Below are 18,467 nucleotides of genomic sequence, written 5' to 3' on the forward strand. Positions count from 1 at the left end.
TTATCGTCATTCTAAACTGGACGAAAACAGAAATCATTTCAAAAGGAGTGTTATCACCTATTGAAATATAATCACCCATTCAAGATATCAATAATTAATTAATTAATTAATGACATATGTTTTAAATTGTAAGATATCAAAACCTGAATTACTGATATCATTAAAAACATGAATTTATTTATATCTTCAGTGGGGCGGTGGAGTAGCCTCCTGGTTAAAGCGTTCGCTCGTCACGCCGAAGACCTTGGTTCGATTCCCCACATGGTTGCAAAGTGTTAAGCCCATTTCTGGTGCTCACTCACTCTTTCACTCGCATAATTCAGTTTGCAATATTATGAGTGTTATTGCAGATATCTACAATTGACTCTATTCGCGATTTTTTAATTCTTTTCAAGATATTTCTGATTAAAATTAAGATATCTTTACAACAGTTGGAACAATTGTAAGTAATTTCGAAATAAATGTGACAAAGACTTACTATAAACCCCCCTCTCTACGTCCTCTTACACGTGTCACGTGACAATCACAACAAAACGATCGCGTCACGTGATACACGATCACAACAAGGTGATTTATCCACTCAGAATTATGCCAATGGTGGATTTATCCTGTCCAGTGGCGGAGAGACAATTGAGTAGAAGAATTTCCCTGGTCTGACAGATGTAAGTATTTCATATATTGAATCCTAGGTGTGGCCGCGTCCTCCTCTGTTGGGTGTGGCCGAAGGCGAAGAGCAGGTGTTGGAAGGTGGGCTCCTTCATGTTGAGGTTCACATGATCAAGGGAATCAACACCTTCACACACATTGTCTTTCCAATGACCGTCCATCTGATAGTGTTCTGTGTGCCGCCACATGTTATCCCACCAACACTATATGTCCGTCGCAGTTTGTTTACAAAAAACAGCTCGCGAAGCGCAAACAGAGCGTAGCGTCCCATAACCAGGTGGAGGGTCTACATGTGTGGGTGTGTCGGTCAACAATCATTCTTGCGTGTTTGTGTCACTAACTTTCGCTATTTGAACATTAAATTTGTATCAGTTATTAGTTTACATTTCTTTTTAAGCAGGTTCTGTAATGCTGGGAAAAGGATCCACATGACTGAGTCTTTAATATTTTTGGACATAGTCCAATGTTCTATCTCTCTTATATTTCAGTATGTACAAGTCTGAACAGACAAATAGCATAAAACAATCGTGAATGGTGGTGATTGTGTAGATTAAACATCTTTTAGCTTGAACGGAATTAAAATAATTCCAGGCATACATAAAACTAAAAATGGTGCTTCATTATATTTTTCTTATCGCTTGACTATTGGAACATGCGATGAATATAGCATGTTACGTATGTTAGCGGTAAACGTGTGCATTGTCACATACCCGTGCTTCCATATATTTACGGTAACACAATCGAGAAAGTGAGTGAGTGATTGAGTTTAGTTTTACGCCGCGTTTAGCAACATTCCAGCAATATCACGGCGGGGGACACCAGAAACGGACTTCACACATTGTACCTATGTGGGTATCGAACCTGGGTCACTAGGCTACCCGAACGCCCCACAAACGAGAATGCGACTGGGTGAGTGAGTGAGTTTAGTTTTACGCCGCTTTTAGCAATATTCCAGCAATATCACATCGGGGGACACAAGAAATGGGCTTCACACATTGTGCCAATGTGGGGAATCGAACCCGGGTCTTCAGCGTGACGAGGAACCCTTTAACCACTGGGCTACCCCGCCACCCGAAATTAGACTGGGGCGTAAAGTGAATCAATGGTACAGTGCCTTTTCATCTATTTCAGATCAGTCAACACTGTACTCAGGATATGGCGGAGAAAGGTGAGATACCTGTTGAAACTGACATCCCGACAGAGTTTCCATCTGATGTGTTACATGGCCAGCCTCGCACAGTGCTAGTATCTGGAGAAATACACGATTCTGAGATTATAGAAAATCGTTAAAATGTTTTTAACTACCTCAATAAGCGTTATACTAAACTTTACATGATTTAATCTTTAATGTGTATAATTGGAGGTTCTTTCAATTTTCAATTTTAACTTGAACAATTACCTGAAATGTTATCGAGCATCAATAACACTGGAATACTCTAAATATTTTCTGCATGGAAAATATAAATAAACACATGAGAAAGACCTAATCCATGAATAAAACGATGAAGTCCACATACCGGTCATTTATAAATTTGCGCTTATTCTTTGAACTAACGAAGCTGAACAAAATATATATTGAAATTGTATTAAGTGTTAACATTCTTGAATATTTAACCCTCTTGTAAGAGGAAATTCTAACCGAATTAGAAATTAATTTGAAACCAGTCAAACAGACAAGTTCATAAACTCCACACGCATTCATACCACGTATGTTTTGCCAACTGCCATAGGAGAGCAACCCGTGAAGATCCGGGTTAGAACTGGCCTTCAGTAGCCCATGCTTATCGGAAGCAGTAACTAACGGGATCGGGTGGTCAGGCTCGCTGACTTTTTTTTTAATATATTTTTTTTATAATATTTTTTTTTTGTTCCCAAGATTACAATATTGCAGATATACCAAGCCGTGATACGTACGGCTTAAAGTAATATGGCTACATGATGTACAGGTGAGATATTTTTGTATTAATATATTTATAACATGCATAATTCATTAAATAGATAATGTACAGATGTACAGGTGAGATATTTTTGTATTAATATATTTATAAGCATGCATAATTCATTAAATAGAAGATCCGGGGTAGAATAGGTCTTCAGCAACCCTTGCTTGCCACAAAAGGCGACTATGCTTGTCGTAAAAGGCGACTAACGGGATCGGGTGGTCAGGCTCGCTGACTTGGTTGACACATGTCATCGGTTCCCAGTTTGGTAGATCGATGCTGGTGCTGTTTCATCACTGGATTGTCTGGTCCAGACCCGGTTATATACAGACCGCCGACATATAGCAGGAATGCAACACAGTGCAACACAGCATTTGTTATGTTATTTCCAACACAATCCTAAGCTCACATTTAACTTGAATTTCATTAACTGTGTTAATTTTTCATGTCCTTCGACTTGACCACGCCTTTGTTTTGTATCCAGGTACGTCGGTCCACGTCACTGGTAACCAAGGAACCGCCCACAGTGTGTATGCCATCGGAATCCACCAAGGGACTCTAAACGGTAAACGTTCATACCCTTTTGTTCCCTTTAGTTACCCAACTATAGTCTGTTTGCAGTGAAAACGTACCGATGAATTTCACTTTGAACAAAAAAGTAAATCAAATAAAGTGAAATGAAGAGTGCGAATCCTGATAAATTTGCCTTGCCAACTGAACATTTAAATCTCAAAATTTTATTCATTGTAGGACAAAAGTTGTTTAACAAACGATCATACATTCAAATCGCTATTATTGGTTTGTATTACAAGGGGGTGAGCGCAGTAGATGGAACAGTGAAACAAATGCACGTGCGGTTCGTGATGAGCGTTAACTTAGACCAACTCTACTTGTCGCTTGTCACACCGAAGACACGGGTTCGATTTTCCATATGGGTAATGTGTGGGAAGCACATTTCCGGTGTCCCCTGCCGTGATATTGCTCGGATATTGCTAAAAGCGTGCGGGTATATAGAGATTACTACACTAGCAAGTGTGTCATACGACTTAAACGAAACGAGTGTGAAATACATATAAGTATAAGTCCTGTGGCACAATTATTTTCTTGATTATCAATTTAAGTCATGTACATTTCTGCAGGAAAACATGGTAAGCAAGTGTGACTACCACCACACAAAATGACTGTGTTACCCAAATTTACTAACGTCAGGAAATATTCGTTTCATCCGGCGGCAATATGAACAACGTTTGAAATCTACGTATCATCTGGCCGTCAGATTTACACACGTTGAAAGAGGTGTTAAAATAAACGAACATTCAACTCTGCATTTACATGCATTTCACAGGTGTGTAAATCTGACCATTGTTTTTATGTGTTTCCTAACATGTGTAACATATGTAAATGCTGTGATTGTAGGACATGCGTTTCAATACCCTTGAAATCTCGTATGACCAGGGTTAGGTTTGCCATATTTTCAGTACATGCGTAAATGGTTGGTAATGGGTAAAGAGAGTGTTACAAGATTGACACTACTTTAACATGTATTGCAATGGGTCTGTAATATAACTGTCACATAGGGATCGTTAGCGCATCCGACCACGCCATGATGTACTGAGATAATTAGAAACACATGGTGAAATGATACCCATGACTCAGCACCACTAATAACGTGCGTGTCTTTCTTGACATACAAATGATGTCTGTTTAAAAGGTTCAAATATCGGTTCTATGGACCAGAGCGATATGTATGTCAGTGAGTGTGTGTGTGTGTGTGTGTGTGTGTGTGAGTGTGCGAGAGAGAGGGTGTGGCATGGGGTAGGCCTAGGGTGGGGTGGTGGCAGTGGATCGGTGTTGGGGTACTGATAAGTCTTTCTGACCAGTAGGTAATACCGTTTATACTTTTTGTAATGGAAATTACATAACAGTTTAAATAACTGACCTTAGGTACACTTCATATATATGCTATACAAGAAGACACTGCCAGTTACAATAAAACACAGACAGATGTGTTCACACAGACATGAACCGGTAGGTCCCTAATTTTAATGATTACTTGTATGAGTTATCCGACTAACCATAACTGAACAAATTCATGATCTATACTTTCATAAAAGATGATTGCAATGTATTAATGATTCCCGGTGTAAATTACTGTTGCAAATGTGTGAACATGCACATACTTGGTATGACCTCTTTTTGATTCGGAATACAGGTATTATCCCATAGGGACGTTTTCTCAAATTTCAGTTACCCGACGGAATATACTGTAGACCTATTTTGTTTCCATCTCTTGGGTAGACTATAGAAAATTAAGTGATTAGCTCATAACTAAGGAGTTTCGATAATTTCAGTTACCCGACGGAATATACTGTAGACCTATTTTGTTTCCATCTCTTGGGTAGACTATAGAAAATTAAGTGATTAGCTCATAACTAAGGAGTTTCGATAATTATTGACAACTTACTACCTGACAGCATTTATGTTGCTCATGCGTTTTCTTTTTCTTTTTGCATTTGCTTTTTGCTGTCCAATTTGTTATACATTATATAATTATGTTAATCATTTTGGTGTCTCAATATAATGGAATATAATGTGTACTCATTAATCTAGCAAAGTACCGAAACGTATTATCTGTATGCTTTACTGTTATTGGGTGAAACTGTTACGAGTAAATTCGTACAGAATTTCCAGGAAATAGAAACTGAAAATTACTAGATAAATGGAAAACTAAATTGGATACAGATCGCAAACAATCATTATTTATTCATCTTTTAAATCAACAGTGTGTAGATCAAGTACTAGCATAAAAACTGAAGGATATATGGTGAGAAAACTGGGTTCAATCTTGAATGTATAATAAATGAACCAATGAATATTCTTTAACAGTATCAAGGAATGAGGTACGCTCGTGGTTAAAGCGTTCGCCTATCAGGCCAGAAACCGGTGTTTGATTCCCGACATAGGCACATTAAGACTCAAATTATATTATTTTGATAAAAGGCAAAGATCTTAATTTCAATTGAAAAAAGAGACGACGTAATTTGGAAGATTCACAGACTAACTATATATTGGGTCTACAGGTGCAGGAAGCATCTTCAATTATAAAATCACATTCCACAAACATCAGATAAAGGTTTAAATGACAAGCATATTTATTAGTATCTTGCCAAGCTCTGTCCTCTCTCAATGCAGTATAACCAGAGTGCTGAGGTCTCTACCTCAGGTGGCCAAATTCAGCCATCCGATTACTTTACAGTATTTTCTTACAGACATATATATGGAAAATTGACTTTTACGGGTATGGAAAGAACGGGTGGAAACACGTGCAAAGTATTAGTTAACGGAGATTATACTTCTAAAACATCGTATGTACAACAATCACTTATCATTATGTGCAACCAAAGCATTACAAAAAGGCCATATTTCCAGACAGCATAACATTACCTTTGGCCGGAGTTCCAAATAATTTGACACCGAAAGCCTGTCAGTTAACGCAAAGGAAATAACCCTTGTGTTTTAAAATGATGCCTTAATCATTGTCAAAATGAAGTGTAGGTTGCCATGCATTTTCTAGTCTGTCTCACAGTCCCTGAACCACATTATTTTCCCTACTGCCTAGCCCTCTCTACAATGCTAAAGCCTTAAATGAAGCAAGTCTAGGTCTCCTCAGGTCAAGGGTCTGTTAACATCTGCAAGAAACCTATCTCATTTTGGGGGTCGGCTTACAAAATAAACATATCTAAATGCAGTGTATAAAATAAGGCCCGTACGACCGCCCGAGACGGGCTCGATTTCTGATGCACGGTCTAGATTTACAGCTAGCCAGCCCGATGGTCTGGTAATTTTTTTAGATATTCCATACATCTGAATTAATTCACCATATCTTGGTGTCTGGTCTCGTTAACCCCATTTGGGGCTAGTAACATTTTGAAGTTACCAACATGCCTATAATATAAACAATTTTTCATTTCATGTCTCACAGAATATATAATTTGATATGGCATTGTTTGTTATCGTATACTTTTGCGTTAGTGAAACAAATGTGGACAACTTTAAAGTTTATGTATGGCGTTATTACAGCAAAGGATGATCGAATGGAGAAATAACATTGTTCAGGCACTATTAAGGAAGGTCACATGCAGTGCAATAATGTTCTGATTATGTTGTGTCAAAAGAACGTTACAGTAATGATGCGCGAGCTGAACAGACTTAATAAATTACGAGTTGGTACGTGTGGTGTATTTGGCTGTGATCCAAGAGAGACAAAGTGCTATTCTATTGGGACAGCTAGGGACACTTGCGAGGACAAAGGGGCAACGCATCATCCTTTGTTCACCACTGAACCTTTTAATCCCTCGAAACATGCACCTCACAAGATTTGCCAACACCACAGACAAGGCGTAACTGATACTGGTAGCAAGACCGAGTGCAGCTTGATAAGGCGTGTTAGCTTGCGTAATACTGTTTTCTTTGTCAGGCTCTTGTGGTGATAAGAATATTGAGGTCATGTGAACGTTGATTTCAAACGTACTAAAATGTGTGAATATGAAATTACATGAACCAAGTAATTCACATGATGGAAACATATGATCATCTTGCTTGGGCACAGGTAAGATGAAGGTGTATGAACCATTCATACACATACCCATGAAATCCGGTATGATACATAAATATCTAAGGTGTGTAAATATTTGCAAATTTGAAAATTTTCATGTGTTTCCCCACCTAAGTACATTCACATGTTTCCAACCCGAGTAAACTTAGAACGAAATCGGAAATTTCAGCACCCAATGAAATTCAAACGAATGCATTGGAAATACTGTATGATCATGTATTTAACGGGATATCTGTTTTGCAATTCATGTTTGGATATCGCTGACAATCCGGTCCGGGCATACATGAACGAGGTGCTTGTGCATACGAAAATGTACGATGAGCATATGTTTCAAAGGTATAGATTCATATGAAATATATGCCCGAAGTTAGGAAATATCTGAAAACATACGTAAATCCGGTCATGGCATGTTTATTACGTATTACGTTTATTTCAATGGTTTACTATCCGGCTTTTGGTCCTGTGTACCCTCTTCAGTGACGTCACGTTCAATTGTTTCATGATGAAAGGATGAAATCCAGAAACGATGGTTGCTAGGCAAAAGTGATATGTGCACATGTGCACATATGCACATATGATATATATAACACTGGTTATGACAGACGTACAGATAGCCGTGTATCCGAGTAAAAATTACGCAAATATTTATGTGAAAACTCAATTCCTATTAAGTCTATAGAGTACAAGCACGCTTGATGTTTTTGTAAATACTCAACAAATTTGATCTTACATGCGTACACACAAAATAGATAAAATAACTGAAGTATAGTGATAGGTTCTATTTCAGCACATGAACTTGGCAACTTGCAGTTTTTCTGATCGTTTCTAATATTACATATCAAATATTAATTAACAAGCACTTAAACCAACATTTAAACTTGAATATATATTTACAGTTAATGGAAAATGGCAAAATACCCAATTGAGTTTGAGTGAGGTGGGTACAATTTATAGCTGGAACATTTTTGAGTGTAGCGTAAAACTAAACTCACTCACTCACTCAAACACATCAAACATGACTTTAGACACGCCACTGGATTGTATTGACTAAAGGGCCGTCTCCCCTGTGCATGTGATGAGACATGATATGTGAGCGATGTTGTTTTGGGAAGAATTCTTTGAAAATTAAAACATCGAAAAGGGAAATCCACCCGTGAAACCCCGTGTTTCTCCTAAGTGTGTTTGTTTGTTTTTTTCCAGTAAACAATTGCGTGGATGAAGAAAGGATCCGTCATTTAAAAGGTAAAACTGGGAGGGAGTGAGTAGCACCGCTTCGACGTTATTTCAGCCATGTAGCTGGCGGTGGGGTAGTCTAGTGGTTAAGGTCACGTTAGCTCGTCATGACCCGGGTTCAATTCCCTACATGGTCACAATGTGTGAAGCCCGTTTCTGGTGTCCACCGCCGTGATATTGCTGGAATATTGCTAAAATCGGCTTAAAACCACACTCACTCAGGCATGTAGCAAAGAGACCATATATCCAAGTCCGTTATAAATACAACGTTCTGTTAAAAGCAATTTGTGTACATACACATTTTAACTTCACAATATCATTCACAAATTACTACACAGCTAAAGCAGTGTGTGCACTTCTATCCAAAACGTACGTTAACATCTTCTAAAAATATAATCATATTTCCAGACCAAACAAGGAAAGACATTGATATCTGGAACAGAGGAATGGTCAGAGTGTCTGCCATTGAAACCGTCATAGAGAAGCTTCAAACAAGGCACCGATGGGTAACTGTTACCGGAAATGCTGGTGACGGCAAGACAACTCTTGGTTACATGACGCTGAAGAGTCTGCAGGATGACGGGAAGGAAGTGTTCAAGATTAATACCCCCGACGACTACTTCGTTGTCTTAAGGAAGACTCCTGACAGTGTCGTGTTCATGAACGATGTTTTGGGAGTTTTCGATTTTGACCAAAGAGCTCTTAGCACTTGGCTTCACGTGTTTCAAATAATTTTAGAACGAAAGACCAAGGCAGCTGAAGACAGAAGTTGTCCAAGCATAATATTTGTGAGCAGGCTCAATGTTTTGGAAGCTGCAAGGAATCAGTTAGGGAAATATGGAGATGTCATTTTGGAAGAGGATGCAATAGTCAATCCTGATAAGCTGAATACAGATAAGGAGAAACTTGACATATTAAACTTTCATCTTTCCAAACATAATATAAGTGACATTCCGGAAAGTACTAAGATGGAAATATACAGTCAGTGTCCTCATGGATTTCCTCATTGCTGTGAGATGTATGTTGAACTGAGAACCAGTGGACATGTAATTGATATTGTCAAGTTCTTTTCTTCACCTCTCAAATTTCTCAATTACACCACACGTGTTTTGATTGATAAACAGGAATGCTACGATCATTTTAAAATACTTTTGAAAGCAGATGGCCAACTTGATATCTCCAGTATTTCAGATGCAACCCTACGAACAGAGGTGCAAAGCACTGCTTCTAGTTTATTAGGAAGCTATCTTAAAATGAGTGGAAATGGTGTTGCATTCTCCCACCCATCCATCTATGAGAGTGTGGCAGTAGCAGTTGGAAACAAAGACCCTCTCTTTGCTGCACAAGAGTTTCCTATTTCAGTCATCATGCAAAAGTGTAAAGTGCATGTGCCACAGGGTGGTGCGAATGAGATGTGCATCTTCTTCAATGAATCGTCCTCAGCCATGGACGCACTTGTTCAGAGGCTGGCTACAGAAATACGTCAGGGGAACTATACCGTGATACAACATGAGCTCTGCTGTGAAAGGAAGCTCTGTGAGCAGATGATAAACTCAAGTGTCTCTAACACCTATTTCCCATTTTTTGGCCGGGTAAGAATAACAACATATCAGATTTCTTTGCTTGAAAATTTTGTTTTCATGGATTTTGTTTGTTAAAATATGCTGTTATTGTACATTTGACTAAACGTTTCAATGAAAACATAATGAAACACAGCCATGCCTTAGGGTTCTTGCGGGATTGCGAAGCAGTTATAAGTTCTACATTGAATCATTGACGTGAAGGTTTTTTAATAAGTAAGGAATACTCACAGAATAGAAACCTCTGAAGTCTTTCGTTCTTGTAAGTAAGTTTTTTTTGTGTTTTTTTATGTTTTAACACTGCATTCACCAATATACCAGCTATGTGTCCACGGTGTGTGTAAATCAAGTCTGCACTTGTATTTTTAACCTCTTACTGAATCCATTTGCAGGCATGGAGGTGCATTGGTGTCAACAGGAGAGGCAGGACAGGGAGAACCTTGCTGCAGTCAGCTGTAGGATGTTGCAACACCATTGCTGCTAGGATCCTTCTGGAACGTGGAGCAAACGTGAACATTTCAAAGCAGGCAACTTCAGCTAGAAGTATCCTCTCCTGTGTAGTCAGAAGCTTCTTCAAGGATGATCCATATGCTCTGTTCAGGCTTCTGGCTTATGGAGAGACTATACTTCACGAAGCGTGCAAGAATCGCGAAGTTGACGTTGATCTACTTCGTATGTTGATTGATCATGGAGCAAACGTCAGTAAGGCTAATGAGAATGGAGAGACGGCCTTGCACGTCCTATGTCAAAGAGAAAGCGAAGATCAGGGGGGTATACTGGAGGGATGGACAGACGCGACAAAAGATACAAGGGTCTTCAAGGCGGACAGTTGGGAGATCCTGGTGGACTATCTGTGTGAAAAGAATGGTATAGATAAAGAGGAACTAGAAGCTACACGACGTTCTTTGGAGGAAGGACAACAGGGGACAGAGACGGAAGAGATGAAGGCTATCACACTGCTGATACGAAACGGGCTGGATGTTACAAAGACCGATAACTATGGGCAGACACCCCTTCACTTACTGTGTCAGAGATCTCGTGTAGATGTTAGAACAGTTCATCTGTTGATCCAAAATGGCACTGATGTGAACTTAGCTGACAGAGCTGGAAACACTCCTGTGCACTACATCTGTAAACGGAGCAAAACAGACATCAGTACAGTGTATCTGCTCACAGAACCCCGTGCCGATAACACACTGAAGAATGTACAAAGATATACTGCCTTACAGTATTTGTGTCAGTGGCATAAAGTCAGACTTGCCACAGCATCTCTTCCGTGACAACAGATGACGACTGTGTTGCATTGTGTGTGTTTTGGTATTCCGTCCGAGCTGCGGTTTGTATACTTTATGCTGGCTATTTGGTTTCAGACGTTTCTGTGTGTCTTTTAGCCCAAATTGCACACTCCCAGCATTTTTGGTGAAACATAACCTACCTAGATATTAGATAATTGTTCAAAATGCCATTTTCAACACTATATTTTGTTTTATTGCCCATACCGGCTAGGATACACAGGTGATTATTTGTGTGATAATCGCACACGTGCTTTTCAGTGATTCTCAACGTTGATTGGTCAGCTAAGCAGAGAAGAAATATGATTGGTTGACGGAACTACTTTTAATGATCCAAGTTCATTGACAACTTTTGCCGTTTCATTGATAATTAGAACGTGCTGTCCAAACAACTTCCGAGATTTATCAAAGAAAACAGAAAGGTTAAAGAATATGAATACTCTTTTTATTAGACATTATTATTTTGCAATAAAATTTGCGTTATAAATAGTAGTCTTTTTAGAATAATTAACCTATAAAAAAGAAGGAAAACAATTGTTTGCATTGTTTGTAAACAAACATGGCCGCCATTAGGCTAACCCCGATCAAGGTCAATGACCTAGTTAAAGTTGACGGTGACTTAGTAGGAAGAGTGATAAGAATTTTACAGCCCTTAAATTCCTTCAACCTGTTTGTGTTAAAACTGAATTCGGGGAAATAGAAGCAGCAAGATACCGACTAAAGGTGCTACCTGAAAGTGTGACTAGTGAGTCTGCAAAGGCGTGCATGCCATGGAACCAGGCACAATATTCCAATATTAACAGTTACTCTTCAATTAATGAGAAACAACATCAGTCCATCATTAAATTGTTGTCAAACCCTTGTAACTCCACCACTCTGCCCACTCAGCCTCAGCCTCACACTGCCACCATGATGACGTCATAGTCTTTGTGGCATGCCGTAAATCTTCATTCTGTACATACACTATTCTCAGGTCCATTTAATTGTGGTGTTTTCCATTTCAACATCTCGAATGGCTCATCTGTCAGTCGACCATCTGTTCCAATGAGGCGGATTCTTCCCATTTACTCGGATTACGACTAGAGTTATCCTTCTTGGAACTGCTGTACTCTACTGGGACCAATGACGTGAATGTAACACGCCTTCCACAGAACAAAATGTCGTTTAATCTTCAAACTTAAGTTTCTTGACAGAAAACATTTTCTAGGTGTATTCGTGGGATGGTTACCTTTTAAATATTCCAACTTTTAACCGCTGACTTTCCCAAATATTGACAGGTTTTTGCCAAAGTGTGTTTCCTCACCACACCGTCACCCGTCACTAGACACCCGTCAGTCGTGAATGAACGATGTTCCGGCGCACACACTTGATCAAATAACGTTTCAGCTGTTATTAAGTCCAATGATATTGCATTTAAAAGATCATTTTATCATATGAACAAATGTTAATAAATTATTCCATTATTTTAAAGCGATTTTACGAGGTACTATTTTCCAAAGCGTAGTTATGTTATTACCGCTGGAGAAGTTAGGTAGGGATGGGGTGTTGGAGGGAGGGATGGGGTGTTGGTTTAAGACATATTGGCTGCATCAGCATTTTAAATAAGCGTTTCAAGGCTTTTCAGCAACAGAGCACACAACCAAGGCCACTGGAGTATCCAACAGTTGTTGGAAATACCGATTTCAAAGCTACATTTTAACTTAGTGTATAAAACTGTTATAAAATGTTCTCCATGTGTACCCATGTTGGCGCCTTTGCCTGGTTACTGTCCGAAAAAGAAAGAAAATCCATAAAAGTTAGTTTTTCGTTTCAACACTTGGAATATCGTCTTACATTCCATCATTCAAATTTCCAAATATGATAACTCAAAGAATCTATATATATGGAAAACATTGCTCTTCCATCGCTCACTGTAAGGTGCCTCATGCTAATCTATGGGTGTTGTAACCTGATGAAGGGGCGGTGGGGTAGCCTAATGGTTAAAGCGTTGGCTCGTCACGCCGAAGACCCGGGTTCGAATCCCCACATGGGCACAATGTGTGAAGCCCATTTCTGGTGTCCCCCGCCGTGATATTGCTGGAATATTGCTAAAAGCGGCGTAAAACCGAACGCAGTCAGGTAATCAGTGTAACCTGTTGAAACACTGATATTATTGTACCAATAAATATTTGTTACATGTTATCGGCCATTGACGTTTTCATTACTGTGACTTGTTGTGCAGGCTCCATTATGCCGTTTGTTTGTTTGTTTATTCGGCAATATTCCAGCTATATGAAGGCGGTCTGTAAATAATCGATTCTAGACCAGACAGTCCAGTGATCAAAGATCATGAGCATTGATAAACGCAATTGGGATACGATCACTTGTGACAACCAAGTCAATGAGTCTGACTACCTGATCCCGTTAGTCGCCTCTTACGACAAGCATGGGTTACTGAAGACCAATTGTAACCTGGATCTTCAAGCGTCTTTGTGTATTTGTAAATCAACTACCAACCCACACACAACGCAAGACCTGAGTGAATTACGAGTTTATTACAGTCACCAAATGAATATAGAGACTCGTGCCAGTTATATTGAGCCACTTGACGTAATTTCCATAGACTTTTCCAGTGTGGCATAAATAATTTTAATAAAGTGAGTTCAGAATGGATCTTTGTAAAATATGACAGGCAAATGTGAAATCATCTCTGCTCTGTGCACATAATTCCAGTTCAGTTTTCAGACCACTATTTAACTAAAGACATCACTTTTGTCAACTCATGTATGGTTCCACAATGCACAATCCCATAGGCCGCCATGTTAAGGGAGTTCACGGCACTGTACTCATGTTGATTAAATGGTTGCCATTCGATAAATAAGCAACGGAAAATTAAACAGAAATGATTCCTCACAAATGTGCAACATTTGACTTGGATCTTACGAATATTAAATTCATGAAAATTATTTATGATACACTAAATTAACATGTAAGTCTATGGAAATTACGTCAAATGGCCCAAAATAACAGGCACGTGTCTGTACATAATTCGTCTTCTGTAGACATTTACATATATGTAGGACTCAGATCGGTGGCGGGTTTCCTAAAGGTGCGTTCACACGTTGCAACTAGTTGTATAAAACTTGTGGCATGCAACAAATTTCACAGTGTGAACAGGGGAGTTGGACAGATTTTTGTTGCATGCAACAAGTTGCAAGCGAGTTGCAAGGAATAGAACTTGCTCTATTTCCAATCAGATCGCGTTTCGTAGTCTCGTGATATTTACGCAGACATCAAACATGGCGATACCACAACAACGGACGACACAACAACGTCGGAAAAATGTTAAAGAAAAATTTGACCTCAGCAACCATGACATTGAAAGGTTTATTTCATACTACCATTCCCACGAGTGTCTTTGGAATGTGTCTAGTTCGTTTTATTCAAAACGTGAACAGAGACAGGCCGCCTACGTTTCGATTTCCGAACTGATGAACGGTGTTATGACAGGTGAGTGACAGAAATATATTCGACGTGCTTCTATTTGATAAACTAATCTTACTTCTTTGCTTAACAAATTTAGTATGACTTTACCTAAATTTGGTCATGAAGTATCGCCCACATTATCATCGATGGCGAACCAGAGTCACGATCCATAATCTCGATCATTCATCTGAAGTTCGGATAGACGAGGTCTGACTGTACAACCAAAATACAAACATTGAACCACAGCCTGCTATCAGTACAAATTTAGGCAATTTAGAAGCATTGTTGATGTTTTTTTGGTAAATAAAACATATGTACAATATGAAAAGATCCATTTATAAAGGTTTCATTTTATTATAATAACGCAACATTTTACCGAAAACATTGACCGAGTATCTGTCAGTTTACGCGGTTCTCGCAGAATGACCTATATTTGGTGAGGCTTCCAACCGGGGGTAATTAGTTGGTCTTGAATATTAACATAAAATGTATATTCTAAATTTATTTCTTGTTCATGTTTAATCATGTTAAGTAAATTGGTTTTAAATATGAACATAAGATAACTGGACATTCTTCTGACTGTTTTTCAACCAATGATGACGTTTAGGCCTATACATTTTCTATAAAAGACGTTTTCCCATTAAACTTAAATATTTTTGAGTATTAACATGATGTATAGCTCAACCCCATTAGACTAATCTGAATTTTATCAACGATAAAAGTGCCTCACTCTTTTGGGCAAAAAACTATACATGTATTATTTTAAAGTTTAACATTTTAGTGATAATATGATCAGTAGTAGTTGAGCATTACAGCAAAATTCATTGGAACATCTACAGTATTTTACATTATCATGATTATTGGAGATCTGTCAGCATGGTCAGGGTAAAAAGTAAAAACATGCATATTTTTGAGGTTACACAAATGTTTACATTAAAGTATACATTTATCATGATTATATGTCAAATGAAAACATTTTAATTTCATTTTTTCATTACAGCGGATCAGGTCCCAGTTAAGATTTCTGCTCTGCGGACCTACTATTGCAAGGAACTAAGGAAGGAAACCCTCTCCCGGCAAAGTGGGGCTGGTCGAGATGATATCTATGAGTCTACCTGGGAATGGTTTAAGCTGTTGGATCCTTTTCTTAGAAGCCAGGTTCATCAAAAAACAACTATAAGTAACTTGGTTAGTATTGTAAGCATGTAAACTTTAAATAAACCATGTACATGTACATCCATTGGTATGGATAGATATATATTACAAAATTTTATGAATTACATAAAACAAGTTACTGTCGGCATTGACATAAGCTGAACATGAATAAATCAAATAATTAGTGCCATTTTACTGTATTGGACTTGGAAAATAGCTTGTCCCATATGAACACTTCATTTGACTTCATGCATAGAATCAGACAATGTGATCCCACTGCCAATCAACTTGGCCATTAGAACAGAAATATTCTGCAAATTCTTCCCTAATCTGCCTTGCATTATCGGCACTCCTGTTGCCACCCTGTTGAAGTAGTGATTGGGGCCTGCTTCCATTATCCAGTGGAAAAACTTCTGTTTCTGTGTATTTTTTGTCTTTTGTTGTACACAGAAAGTTGTGTAAAGCAATACATGCAAGAACAACCTTTGTACATGTCTAAGGTGTTAATGATAAGCTCCTTTGAAATACTCCAAAGCGGTTGGTCAGTATACCAAAAGCATTTTCTGATACACGTCTGGCTCTGGAAAGTCTGTAATTGAATACTTTCCTTTCCATAACTAAGTCCCGGTGGGGATATGGCTTCATGATGTTATATTTTAGTGGAAAGGCATCGTCCCCAACAATCACATAGGCAGTATTCAAGGCATCTTCCAGGCAATGGCTTTGGACCTGGAATTTTCAAGGAGTTACTGTTCAGTGCCCGATACAGTGATGAATTGGCAAATATACCTGCATCACTTGACCTACCATTTGCACCAACATCTACATACACAAATCTGTAGTTAGAATCAACAAGAGCTAGGAGTACAATGCTAAAATAGTTTTTATAGTTGTAGTAGAGTGATCCTGATTTGGCAGGTAATTTTATAGATATATGCTTTCCATCCAAAGCACCAATACAGTGTGGAAACTGCCACTTCTCCTCAAATCCCTCTGCAACTTGCAGCCATTCTTCTTCTGACTGTGGCACCTGAAATAAATTTGAGATATTTTAAAAATATATTTTTCGAAATTATACCATATACTTACACTACCAATTTTATCTGACAGGAAACCAACATACTGTCAACTGAGCAGGATGGACCCAGTCAAGTGGAACAAGTGGTTCAAGAGAAGGAAAATGTGGAACCAGACAATGCGCAGGCTGAAACCATGGATTGTACTCCACCAACCCCATCTAAAAGAAAGCGACAGGACAGTGTTCCCCTCCAAGTTTTGGCTACTCTTAAGTCAATTGAAAACAGAAGATCGCAAAGTGAAAATAATGGAGAACTATGTTTTGCCAAATATTTGGCATCAGAGATGGCCCGAGTTTCCAATCTAAGTAAAAGGAATGAATTGAAAATTAAAGTTCAACAACTTATTTTTGAATATCAAAATGAAGAATAAGATTTTATATGTATTATGCACATGCCATCTGTCCTTAATGATAACTCATTGAGAAAATTTTATGAAGCTTGACTTGAAATCCTAATATATGCAAAGAATATGTATTTCAGGTCAGCTGTGAAGCTTTTTCCCAAAACATTTGTCAGCCAGTTTAAATAATAAATTATAATTCATGTTATTAAGGCTTTTCTGTTGTACTTCAGTGTGAGTGGTGTTCAAATATCATTGGGAGTGTGTTAGCTTTGTTACAGTAATTTATGTAGATTTTTACACAAAGTGAAGCAAACCGATTCATTACAAAGCCCTACAGGTGAAAAACTTAAGTTATATAATATTATGTTTACACAAGAGTGCTTTGAGATAATGAGTATTAATATTATTATTTCGATAAATCACATGGGATTTATTCGTTTTCCTCATAATGCTTGGACATCTGAAAAAAAGTCATGAAGTCATAATAACGTTTACACAGAACTACAGAAGTTAAACCTATAAGTAAATACACATTGTGTTTCATTACAGCTTATTGATTTATTTAGTCATCGTTTAAACATGGGGAAAAATATCAAGAATTCAAGTGTTGACATGCACCTCACCTTCAGAAAGTCCTTCTTGAGAGTTTCATAAATTGCCACACACACTTGAGGGACGAAATTGCAAATTGTGTTCTTTGGTACCCGATACAAGAATTCTAGAGACTTGTAACTGTCACCTAAATAAAAACACACACAGATGATTCATTCTGAATAATCAAAAAGTTATTGAGTGTATACATGTGGCACACCTTCGGGAGCCTCATACAACTCTTTACAGGGTTAGGGACAGCGGCTTTGCACTGAAGCATTTGGTGCTAACGCAGTCAGGAGTGGTTGGTTTATTTATAGATTGCCACGCTTATTGATAAACACAAAACAGCTGATCGACAAACAGTAGGTGATCTGTGTGATACATTAACTATAATTCATGAAATTATGACTGTTCATAGCCCTACCTGTGGCCAAATATCTAAGTGTGATTGCGAGTTTTTCTCCAGGGGGTATAGAATCACGCATGGGTGTATCAGCTTTGGTTA

The 18,467-nt window shown here is 38.3% G+C and overlaps 2 protein-coding genes across 2 annotated transcripts; both read left to right on the plus strand.

Annotated features, from left to right (window-relative positions):
• Positions 1-521: 521 nt before the first annotated feature.
• On the plus strand, positions 522-11,815 carry LOC124259523. Its single transcript, XM_046693653.1, has 6 exons — positions 522-662; positions 1,798-1,834; positions 3,091-3,171; positions 8,422-8,463; positions 8,863-10,046; positions 10,427-11,815. The coding sequence occupies exons 2-6, from the start codon at positions 1,822-1,824 to the stop codon at positions 11,312-11,314; spliced, it is 2,208 nt and encodes a 735-aa protein (XP_046549609.1). The 5' UTR covers positions 522-662; positions 1,798-1,821; the 3' UTR covers positions 11,315-11,815.
• A 2,975-nt stretch (positions 11,816-14,790) lies between these two features.
• Positions 14,791-17,443, plus strand: LOC124259526. The gene is made up of 3 exons (XM_046693659.1): positions 14,791-14,815; positions 15,792-15,979; positions 17,057-17,443. Exons 1-3 carry the CDS (start codon positions 14,797-14,799, stop codon positions 17,393-17,395), a joined length of 546 nt encoding a protein of 181 aa, XP_046549615.1. The 5' UTR covers positions 14,791-14,796; the 3' UTR covers positions 17,396-17,443.
• Positions 17,444-18,467: the final 1,024 nt, after the last annotated feature.

This window comes from Haliotis rubra, unplaced genomic scaffold (genome assembly GCF_003918875.1).
Source record: "Haliotis rubra isolate DU_JTF1 unplaced genomic scaffold, ASM391887v1 Scf727, whole genome shotgun sequence".
NCBI classification, from domain to species: Eukaryota; Metazoa; Mollusca; class Gastropoda; order Lepetellida; family Haliotidae; genus Haliotis; species Haliotis rubra.